General features: G+C 34.2%; 1 protein-coding gene across 2 annotated transcripts in view; it reads left to right on the plus strand.

Moving 5' to 3' along the window:
• The window catches only part of SASS6 (SAS-6 centriolar assembly protein), a 39,925-nt gene that overhangs the window by 14,462 nt on the left and 13,201 nt on the right, over positions 1 to 12,262 (plus strand). For both annotated transcript variants that reach the window (XM_032301409.1, XM_032301410.1), the window contains exons 8-14: positions 2,796 to 2,987; positions 6,045 to 6,239; positions 6,348 to 6,437; positions 6,521 to 6,700; positions 7,074 to 7,155; positions 8,049 to 8,185; positions 10,338 to 10,466. In XM_032301409.1, the coding sequence (XP_032157300.1) occupies positions 2,796 to 2,987; positions 6,045 to 6,239; positions 6,348 to 6,437; positions 6,521 to 6,700; positions 7,074 to 7,155; positions 8,049 to 8,185; positions 10,338 to 10,466 (1,005 nt within the window). The remainder of the gene's footprint in view (positions 1 to 2,795; positions 2,988 to 6,044; positions 6,240 to 6,347; positions 6,438 to 6,520; positions 6,701 to 7,073; positions 7,156 to 8,048; positions 8,186 to 10,337; positions 10,467 to 12,262) is intronic.

Consider the following 12,262-nt stretch of genomic DNA (forward strand, 5'->3'; position numbering starts at 1 on the left):
TTTTGCCTAAGAGATTTTACAGTTTTTTGCTCTATAAATTGGAGTATGTCCCACCACTATGATAACTTTCTGATTGATGCTGTTGTGCATTAATGTCATATTCATTAATTGTACATTATATATATCGATTCTGATAGATTTAGGGCTGATTGTCTTAGGTTTTTCAGGTAGATATATAATGTATAAAAATGGTAATTTTTTAAAAATTAATTTTTTTTCTTGTATAGAAAAATGCTAAATAGTAGTGGATCCTTTCCTCATTCTATTCTTTTTTTGATAAATAAAATATCTCCTCTTTTTTTTTTAAGATTTTATTTATTTATTTGACAGAGGGAGAGCACAAGTAGGCAGAGAGACAGTTAGAGAGAGAGAGGGGAAGTAGGCTTCCTGCTGAGCAGAGATCCCACTGCGGGGCTCGATCCCAGGACCCTGAGACTATGACCTGAGCCGAAGGCAGAGGCTTAACCCACTGAGCCACCCAGGCATCCCAAAGTATCTCATCTTCAAGAATGATGTTCGCTCTGCATCTGAGAAAGTTGTCTTTTGTTCTGGGTCCTGAGAGTTAATCCAAAGAGTGCTAAGTTAGATGAAGTGATTTTGAGGGATTTAATCAAATAATCATGTAATTTTTCCACTTTAATATAATAAATGATAATGGATTTTGTTTGTTTGTTTGTTTGGAGGGATAGCTGGTGTGTGGGGAGGGTTTGGTACTGGGAAGGGCAGAGGAAGAGGAGAGAGAATCTTAAGCAGGCTCCATGCCCAGTGCAGAGCCTGATTCAGGGCTCAATTTCATGACCCTGAGATCATGGCCTGAGCTGAAATCAAGAGTCAGATACTTAACCGACTGAGCCACCCAGGTGCTCTATAGGTGGTGATTTTAAAATTTTAGTGTGTATCAGAATTACCTGCAGTGAACAAAGTAGAAAATGTACATGTTGTAGTTGTGTCCCTCACACTTCCTTTCCTTTTTTTTTTTTTAAACAAAAACTCCAAAATTCTGATATCACTGGAATAAAACCAGTCCTTTATTTTTGTTGCCTTTATTGCCTTCAGTGTGTTTAATTACCTTCTTCAACAGTTACATTAGCATCTTTCCCAGTTTACTCTTTATTCTTCTTGATTGTTCCTTCAGGGTTTTCTTCCCACCTTCATTTTCAGTCTTTTCTGAACTTTTTCTGTTTTTCTCTCTTTTATTGCCTTCTCCCTCCCATTTTTCAAAAAATGAGGGAATTTTAAAGTAGTTATATAAAATTCTATGTATATATTATACACACACACATACTTCTATATATAATATATATAAAATTCCAAGTATTGTGTGAGGGAGACACTCCCCTATTCTTTTAAGAATTTTTGAATAGGTACTTTTTTGGAATGTAATTTTGCAACTTACATCACATTTTGTATTTGTTTATTTTTTTGTTTTTTGTTTTTTTTCTTTTTAACTAGGCTCCACACCCAACATGACATAAACCTACTGAGCCACCCAGGTATCCCTGTTTACATTTTTTGACCTATAATTGATCATAAATAATCTGAATTTTGGATGTATGTCTGTGTACAAAAGCAATCATAGATTTATTTCTAATTGTGAAAAATTGCAAAGTCCCTATCCATAGTAATGCAGGGCTTAAATGAATTATAATATATCCATAGAATGGAATATTGTACAGCTATTAAAGTGTTTATAGAGTTTTTTTAATGCTCTGAAAAGGTACAAATGCAGGGTATCTGGATGGCTCAGTATGTTGAGCGTCTGACTCTTGATTTTGGCTCAAGTCATGATCTCAAGGTCATGAGATTGAGCCCTGTATCAGGCTCTGCATTCAGCTCAGAGTCTGCTTGTCCCTCCCTCTACCTCTGTTTCTCCCCTGGGCTCTATCTCTAAAATAAAATCTTCAAACAAAAAGAAAAGGTACAAATGCCAAGGAATAAAAAGTACGCTTAAGTTGTATCAATGGTTTGGTCTTAAACTTAAAATATGTTAGTTAAACTTAATGTATATTGTATGTGTATGGGTGATATTAATATAAATATATTAACAATATATATTCCCAAAATAAATACTTAAAGTGACTCCCTGGATGAGATTATTGGTTATTTGTAATTTTCTTTGTGCATTTAAGAGTATGTATCACTTTCATAATCCAAAAAATACACTTTATGTTTGAAAGGTACTTAGGATTTGATAGTGTTCATCAACAGAAATGGTAAACAGACTAGTGGTATGATTCAAACAGGCACCAGAGATTACACAGTTATAACCACATTCAAATTTTATCTTGGTTAAATGTTGCTACTAAATGTAAGACTGAACTAATGAATAATACCTTGTTAATTTTAAAATTTTAGAGTTTTTTGTTATTAAAAATATACATTGTTGTAAAAAACTGAAATAATATAATGGTATTTAAAATGAATACTGGAAATTCCCTATGTACCTGCTCATTTTTTTTTTAAACACAAATAGGTTTACACTATACTATTTTGCAGTTTTTTAACCTAATCATATATGATTCTTCCCTTAACTTGAAGACTGTCCTTCTAAATATATGAGGGTTTTACAGAAGCAAGAATTAAGGACAAAATCATAATGGTAAATTTGCCTTTGTTGACCTTTCTTCTTCATGAAATCCATAATTGAAAATAGATCCTCTTTAAAACAGGGAAATGTTATAATCACATCGAAGAATAACTAAGATTAATTTTTCTTCAAATCTTCCTGTATTTTATTTGTTTTGTTTTTTTGTTGTTGTTTTGAATTTTGGTACTATATTTTTATTATATAATAGGCACAGGTCCATTACCAACAGCAGCATGAACAACAGAAAAAAGATTTAGAAATCCTCCATCAACGAAACATCCAGCAACTACAAAACAAATTATCTGAGTTAGAAACAGCTAATAAAGACCTAACCGAAAGGAAATATAAAGGAGACTCTACCATCAGAGAACTTAAAACAAAACTGTCTGGTGTTGAAGAGGTATTGAACTTTGGGTTTGTTTCCCTCTACCCCCAATTTAAAATAACATTTTAATTTGGTGACTTTATTACTTGTGTAATACTTCTGATGCTTTTCAAGGTTGTCTTGGTGGTATTAGGGTAATCAGATGTTGCAAAAAAAGCTTGAGAATCTAAAATCTGATGAAAGGGGATAATTCAGAACAGAACTGAGGTAAACTTGGATATTTTTAGTTACGGTCTTGAGGAGCACTTCATTGACACTGCCTTTAGATTTTTCAGTGTACTTTTGATTTTCACACTGTCTGTAGCTCAACATATTCAGTCTTGACAGGACTGGTTCATTCAGCCTACTTAACATGTCAGACAACTATGTGAAGTTGTGTCTAATAACAATGATATTAGTAATGATAATAACTAAGGTATACTGAACACATGCTATGTGACAGGTGCTGTTTAATTGCTTTACATATATTAACCCATTTAATTCTTATAACAATGTTTTTAAAGAAGGTACTATTATTCCCATTTTGCAGATGATGAACTAAGGCACAGAGAGGTTAAGTAACTTGTCCTAGGTCACATAGTAAGTGGAAGAGCAAGGATTGGAATCCTCTTATTTGCTTGTCTTTAGTATTCCCTTGTTCTTTCAGGCAACAGAGACATTTTGAAAATCTTGATGGTTTGGCCCTGATGATAGATTCCTTCCTAGCATTATACATTATTATCATGAATTAATCAGAAAATGCAGATTTTGTTAAGTCCATCATATTTAAATACAAACATCACCAGTGTTGCTCAAGCTGATGAGACTTCCCACTCCATTTCACCAGTCTCTTGTGCTTAGGAAACTCTAAAGCTTGACTGATTTTATGTTCAGATTCTCAGTATTCTGCCCCAATAGGTGTTTTTTTTTTTTTTTTTTAAGATTTTATTTATTTGACAGACAGAGATCACAAGTAGGCAGAGAGGCAGGCAGAGAGAGAGGAAGAAGCAGGCTCCCTGCTGAGCAGAGAGCCTGATGTGGGGCTTGATCCCAGGACCCTGGGATCATGACCTGAGCCGAAGGCAGAGGCTTTAACCCACTGAGCCACCCAGGCGCCCCCTCAATAGGTGTTTTTAGTGTATCCTCCCTGCTCCCTTCACTGTATCGTCCCTGATCCCTTTACCCTTCATAGTAGTTTGTAAAATATTGTAGCCTTCCGAGTACATTGGATAGTCATTATAATGCTATATGACTTCTTTTATCTTAGGCCTGAAATTGGCTACTTTATAAACAGTGTGCTCTGTTATATGGGTATTATATAATCTAATCAAAATATTTCTTCCAATATTTGCATAAGACTTGAAAATTATGAGTCCTGGGAATTAAAAAAAATTTTAGTTATTGTATAGTCAACTACTAGCTTCACTACAATATAGTGATTCAGCACTTCTATACATCACCTAGTGCTCATCACAACAACTACATTCCTTATCCCCATCACCTATTTCACCCATCCCCCCTGCCACCTCCCCTTGGTAACCATCAGTTTGTTTTTAATAGTTAAGAGTCTGTTTCTTGGGGCCCCTGGGTGGCTCAGTTAAGCATCTACTTTTGGCTTAGGTCATGATCTCAGGGTCCTGGGATCGAGTCTGGCATTTGGTTGTCTGCTCAGTGGGGAGTCTGCTTTTCTTCCTCTCCCTCTGCTCCTCCCCCTGCCTGCTTGTGCTCTCTTTCTCTCTAATAAATTTAAAAAAAAAAAAATTAAAAAAACCAAAGGGAGTCTGTTTCTTGGCTATCTCTCTTTTTTTTTCCTTTGCTCATTTGTTTTTTAAATTCCACGTATGAGTGAAATTATATGGTATTTGTCTATCTCTGACTGACTTACTTCACTTAGCATTATACTCTCTAGCTACATCCATGTTGTTGCACTGGGGACTTTTTTTTTAAACTTCTGAGTATTATTACCTAATCATGTTAAATTTATCTTAAGCATTAGTTCCCTGAGTATAATTGCTGCCATTTATTATTTACTGTGTGCCAGGCATTATGCTAAGTAATTTGCATTAAGGTTTTTATGAAGATGAAGTGATTATTATTTCTGTTTTACAAATGAGGGAACTGAGATTTAGGGAGGTTAAATAATTCCCAAGATTACACCAGAGTACCCTGATTTGTATTCAAGTCTGTCTGATAGCAGGGTTTGCTTCTACAACTACTATGGCATATTACTATAATATTATTTTGTAAAGTTTTGTTAAAAATGAAAGTTATCTAGGAATACTATATCCTGGATTTTTGTATACTGGCAGTATTTTGTTGGTATTACCTGATTATAAAGTGATCTGTTTTAAATTTTTTTAAAAATCTGTTTTTAATTAACAATTATATTTACTTGGTTTTGTTGTAAAGAGTGAACCAAGAGGAAATCCAGAAGTGTTAACATATTTGTTGACATAGAAAGATATTTGTAATATATAAAGAAGGTTGATTATAAAACTTTTTAAGAAATTGGTGTGTATAAACAGCAAAATATTAACTGTGGATCATGGTTGTCACCTTTGTCCATTGCAGAGCTCTTAAACATCCTAGCTCCCGGGCCATACCGCATGCTAACTTATAAATAAGGCTCTCTTGGGGATGGTACCAGGCATCGGTAGGATTTTAAAGCTCTCTAGGTGATTTCAATATGCATCCTAGCCTGAGAACCACTGCCTACATGTTAGAATGATAGGGCTTTTATTTATGTTTTTGAGATCTATTATAATGGGCATTTATTACCTAAGTGGTTTTTTTAAAGTGTAAATTTTGAGATACCAGAAAATCCTTACTACTAGTTTTTAAAAGTTGTACTAATTTATTCATAAATCAGGATTATTTTCCTTATTGTCATTGAACTAGATATTAGTGTATCTTACAGTTATATTTCAAGTCTACAAGGTACATACACTTTTAGAGTGATGTTTTTTTTTAAAGTTACTAGAACTTTAAAATTATTACTTTCTTAAAAAAATTTTTAAACCTCTTAATTATAAGTAACCAGAGCAGCAGCCAATTTTTCTTTTTCATACTGCATCATTTTTTTTCTTCCTGTAGGAGCTCCAGCGGGCTAAGCAAGAAGTCCTCTCTTTGCGAAGAGAGAATTCTACACTAGACGCAGAATGCCACGAGAAAGAAAAGCATATTAATCAGTTACAAACAAAAGTGGCTGTTTTAGAACAGGAAATCAAGGATAAGGACCAACTTGTTTTAAGAACAAAAGAAGCATTTGATACAATCCAGGAACAAAAGGTCTATTTAAACATTTTTTAAACAAATTGGTGATCACATTTACAAGTGATGCTTTTCTTAAACACAAACATCCTATTAATTATTCATGTTTTAAAAAATATGTATCAGGTGGCTTTAGAAGAGAATGGTGAGAAAAATCAGGTACAACTAGGAAAACTTGAAGCTACAATAAAATCCTTATCAGCGGAACTTCTTAAGGTTTGTTTTTTAAAGAATAATAGAATATTAAGTTTTCTTGGGTTAAGTAGAGAGAGAGATATATACATGAAGCTCTTTTACAGGCAAATGAAATTATCAAGAAGCTACAGGGGGATCTGAAAACTTTAATGGGTAAATTGAAACTGAAGAATACAGTAACTATTCAGCAAGAGAAGCTTTTGGCTGAGAAGGAAGACAAATTACAAAAGGAACAAAAAGAATTACAAGATGTTGGACAGTCTCTCCGAATTAAAGAGCAAGAGGTAGTGAATATTTTATATTTTTGCACGTGTGACTATTTGCAAAGTATAACATTTTCTCAGACATACTTTTAAAATTTCTACTTTATTATATTAGAAAAGAGCTTTAGCTTTTTTCCCCCCAAAACGAACATGACTAGCTTCAACAGAAGTTAACTTACTTCAGTTTGAAAAGTTGGTTATCATGGCTCAGATACCTTCAGTATTCATATACATGTACAGTATATGTGTATGTACGTTATACGTATAGTGTTACACAGGTGAGCTATAATTAACTTTTTCTTTTTAATAGTAGTTAATAGTAATTAATTAATAGAAATACATTTGTTCAGTTTTTATTTAGCCCTTATTATACTTATGAGGATTGACATTTCAGGTGTGCAAATTACAAGAACAGTTAGAAGCTACCGTTCAAAAGCTTGAAGAAAGCAAACAGCTTCTAAAAAATAATGAAAAATGTAAGTATTTTATGTTTTTATGTAAATGAGGTTTGTAATTGTGTTCTTACTCTGAAAATTGTATTTGAATTCATAGAAGTCTAGGTAAATCAAGATATTGCTACATTCGGGGCATCTGGGTGGCTCAGTGGGTTAAGCCTCTGCCTTCCGCTCAGGTCATGATCTCAGGGTCCTGGGATCGAGTCCCACATTGGGCTCTCTGCTCATCGGGGAGCCTGCTTCCCGCTGTCTCTCTGCCTGCTGCTCTGTCTACTTGTGATCTCTCTCTCTCTGTCAAATAAATAAATAAAATTTTAAAAAAAGATATTGCTACATCCAAAAAATTTATTTTAAATATATTGTTTTGATGTCTTTGCTATAATATCTTGTATATCAGCTGCCCTGTAAAACTGTTATCATTATAAAGAAAGCCATATTACATGTGTCAGTAACCCAAAATTAAGTGTTGAAAATATTGACTATAATTTAAATTCTTCACCAAACTTCTTTATTACTTTATTTTAATTGCTATATTTATCTAATGGTAATAATGTAATTATTTGAAACTAAAGTGTAAGATTAAGCCTTTAACATTTTTTTGGTTTTTGTATTAGCTATCAGACAAGAGTGTGAACTTCAAATAAACTGTAAGATATTCTAAAAAAGAAAGCCTTCAAAGAGATCCTTGACAAGCAGAATGTATGCTTCTGATAGTAATAGAATAAGGAATTCTCTGTGGCAGTTGCTAAAATAAGAGTCTTTAATGGCAAAAATTGAGGTGAACCTATAGTCTCCTGTGATATAAGATAGTTTTAAAGACTTGAAATTTTAAAAATCTCAATGATTTTTAGATGTTTGAAGTTATTAGAAAAATTACTCGAAATTCTTTACCTTGTTTTGTTCTTTTATTTAAGTAATCACATGGTTAAATAAAGAACTAAATGAAAATCAGCTAGTGAGAAAGCAAGATGGATTGGGACCTTCTACCACTCCACCTGTACATTCTAGCAGCAACATAATCAGAAGTGGGATTTCTCCTAACTCAAATGTGGTATGTTTTAAATTAAGACTTGAGTGGTCTTAGTAAATTACCTAAAACTAAAATATTCCAGACTGTGAGGAAGTCTTCATGTCTTCAGGTGTTGGTACAAATATGGCTAGAGTCCTATAACTGTTAGCACTGAGGTAAAGGTTAAGTCCCACTTGGAAGTGGGACATACAGGTATACTTGCTCTTAACAAAGAGGCTGTATTTCAAGGGCACACTTATTTTTAAAGTTTAATTGGATATAGAAATCATTCAGTAATAACCAAAGTAATGCCAAATGTTCTGAAGAAGGGAGTACTTTGGGGGCCTTAAGAAGGAAGAGCAGAGTTTGGGCTTAAGTTTGAAACTATGATACAAGAAGCATAAACTGATGCTGAGTGAAATAAGTCAAGCAGAGAGAGTCAACTATCATATGTTTTCACTTATTTGTGGAGCATAAGATATAACATGGAGGACATGGGGAGATGGAGAGGAGAAGGGAGCTGAGTGAAATTGGAGGGGAGATGAATCATGAGAGACTATGGACTCTGAAAAACAGTCTGAGGGGTTTGAAGGGGGTGGGGTGGGAGGTTGGGGGAGGCTGCTGGTGGGTATTATGGAGGGCACATATTGCATGGAGCACTGGATGTGGTGCATAAACAATGAAATCTGTTACACTTAAATTAAATTTTAAAAAATTGCCAAATCAAAAAAAAAAAAAAAAAACAGCAGCATAAACTGAACTCTATTTGAAAAAGAAAAGAGAAAGAAATGTCCTTTTATCAGCCTGTCAGCTCTAGATTCTAAAAGGAATTAGTTATGATATCTAAGCTTTCTAGCTCTTAAGACCAGGTCTTTTGCTTTCTCCTTGCAAGAAATTAGAGAAGAGAAAAAGAACAGCACCTCTTTACATCTGGGAGCAAGGCCCTGGTGTTGCTAGGAGAGCTGGCCTGACTCACAACTAGGTCTTGGGGCTCTTCTCTTGAACATAAATAATTTCACAGAATATCAACATCAGGCAAGGCTACTCTGTGACTGACAGATCAAGACAAGAACAAGACCACCTCATAATATCTGAACACAATTTTAAAAAATGAAAATTGCTAAACCATAGAATGGGCAACATCCTCCTATCCTGGCTAACATGATTGACTCTTCCTTCTTTACCAATTACAGTTTTGGCCTTAATACATTCCTCCCGACTTACCTAATAACATTTATTTCAGATGATCAGTCATAAAATTATCCTCATTTCCAGATAGCATCTGACTCACAACAAAGCTACACTTCATTAAACTCTCTTAAACCACCTAACATATAAGTCCCTTTTAACACCTATGTACTGCCACATCCTTACTATGTTTCCCACGATATGCAGTCTCCGTTGTTTGTAAGGAGCAATAAACCCACCTTGTATACCTATAGATATGTTTCTGGTAGCTTTTGATTGGAGAGCATTGGAAGAGGATTTAAAATGCACATATCTAATTGAATTTTAAATCTATACTAGTAAATCAGATTGTACTTGATGTTTAAAAAAAGGAATATATTTTGCTAAATTGGGAAAAGGTGTGAAAAGAAGTGCCCAGTACTGAATTATAAACTTGAAAAACTTGACAGGCTTACCCTTCATGACTTATGATAAATAGCTATGTAGATGTTTTTTGTCTTGCAGCCAGTGATGTATACAATTGTTTCTTAAGGTTTGTGTTTCGGTTGTTCTCTTTTAGTCTTTAGGTGACATTGGTTAATGGTGTTGCCGCCATATTGAATATTTAATGGCAAAACAAATTATGGTCTGAATTAATCTATTTAAGAACATGTATCTTGTTCTCTTTCTGGCTGAAAATTATTTTTATTTTATGTCTGATTGGCTTATTGATCTATGACTCCACCCTACCTCCATTCCCCCTTTTCAGGAATGGAAGACCTATAGAGAACCAGGATGGTTCAGAGAGGTCGTTGTTTAAACTCAGTTCAAAGACCGGTCCAGTGGCTTATTTTGCTAAGCTTGTACAGCCACTCTTTAGAAAACTTAAAGGTATCCTAGCCTCATGCAATTATAATAAAGCAGAGTATCATAGTGTCATGATAAAATTGGCCTCTAAGATACTGCTTTTAAGTATTACAACAACAAAAAAATCTCATCCTTAACCTTTTTATGTTTTTATTTTTAGGTTGATGGTAGACTTCCTTACCCAACTTGTGGGATTGGTTATCCTGTCTCCTCTGCATTTGCATTCCAAAATACCTTTCCTCATCCTATATCTGCCAAAAATACCATCCACCCAGTTTCAGGACCAAAGGTAGAAAAATTAACTCATAACTTTTTGGGGGGAAAATACAGCAGTTTATTATCAAACTTTTTTTTTTCTTGAAGATTAGCTTTTGGTCAGTTGCTAAATATTAGGTAATACATTAATATATTCCCAAATATCTAGTTTATACTTACAGGCAATACAGTCTGTACTATATGGTACTTCTTGAGTCACTCTGGTTTGTAAAAAGCTGGACATCATTCTGCTTACATTTATTTAATTCCCATTCAGCCTCTTTATCCACTTTATTCATTCTTGATTACAACTCTGAAGCCTAACTAGCATCAATGACTTCATACTGTTGATGTATTAGCTCTGGTGACATTTTTGGATTCTGTTACCAGTGTTTATTCTTTCTTTCTTTAAAGATTTTATTTATTTATTTGACAGCAGTGAGAGAGGGAATATAAGCAGGGAAGTGGGAGAGGGAGAAGCAGGCTTCCCACTGAGCAGGGAGCCCAATGTAGGGCTCTATCCCAGGACCCTGGGATCATGACCTCAACAACTAAGCCACCCAGGTTCCCCTGTTGCCAGTGTTTAAAGGTCTGATAAGGCAGACTTGTAGCATATTCTAAAATGTAGTTCTGACAACATTATCTTAAATAGCATAGACCTAGAATTTCCTCCAGTGTGATTTATTTGCTAAGGCTTTTTTCTATCCGCTTGAGTTTTTCCTCATCGTTAGTACTAATGTCTTAGGTGTATATGTTTTCATATTTATTATAATTTTATTTACATAGTAATTTAATCTGCTCAGACCAGCCACTGATTCTTTTTCTTTCCTAGCATTAGGTGAAAATTGTTTTTTTGTAAATTATAGAGACAAGTAAATGTTTTTGAAAGAGTTTTTTTAAAAGATTTATTTATTTATTTTAGAGAGAGAATGTGTGCATGAGGAGCGGGGGCAGAGGAAAGGGGAGAGAATTTCAAACTGACTGCTCCCTGAGCATGGAGCCTGATGTGGTACTCAATCCCATGACCCTGAGGTCATGACTTGAGCCGAAATCAAGAGTCAGATGCTTAACTGACTCAGCCATCCAGGTGTCCCTGGAAAGAACATTGTGAATTGAGGACTTTGAGATTACTATTATAAACCCTTTATCAAATTAGTTTTGGGCTGCCCTAAAAATAAGCTGTGTTGCTTAGCCTATGCTTCTTTTTAACTTTTTGAGCCTGAGAATTCTCAGTGAAATGAGAATTAAACCTGAGTTTTTATGCTTTGAATATCATTATGTAAAGAGTAGTTATGTGCATGTAGTTGGCTTTTCTTGCATTGTCTGTTAAAGAGTATCAGATATGTGTATTTAAAGGAGTACTATTTTTTTTACAATGTTACCTAACGCTTGTACTGTTAACTTTATTTGTCCATATTTTATTTTTTAATTTTAATTCCAGTATAATTAACATACAGTATTAATTTCATGTTTACAATGTAATTATTCAGCAGTTCTATATATTACTCAGTGTTCATCAAGATAAGTGTATACTTAATCCCCTTCATTGAATTCACCCATTCCCCCACCTACCTCCCCTCATTTTGTCTTCTACAGTTTGTTTTTTGGTTTGTCTTTTTTCCCTTTGTTTTATTTCTTAAATTCCACATATGAGTGAAATCGTGTGGTTTTTGTTTTTCTTTGACTTATTTTACATACAATTATACCCTTCAGTTCCTTCCATGCTTTCCAAATGGCAAGATTTCATACTTTCTTTAATGGCTGGACAGTATTACATTGTATATATACCATGTTATCTTGATCCGTTCATCTATCAGTGGACACTGGGGC

The sequence above is a fragment of the Mustela erminea genome, chromosome 10, assembly GCF_009829155.1.
Source record: "Mustela erminea isolate mMusErm1 chromosome 10, mMusErm1.Pri, whole genome shotgun sequence".
In the NCBI taxonomy this organism is placed as follows: Eukaryota; Metazoa; Chordata; class Mammalia; order Carnivora; family Mustelidae; genus Mustela; species Mustela erminea.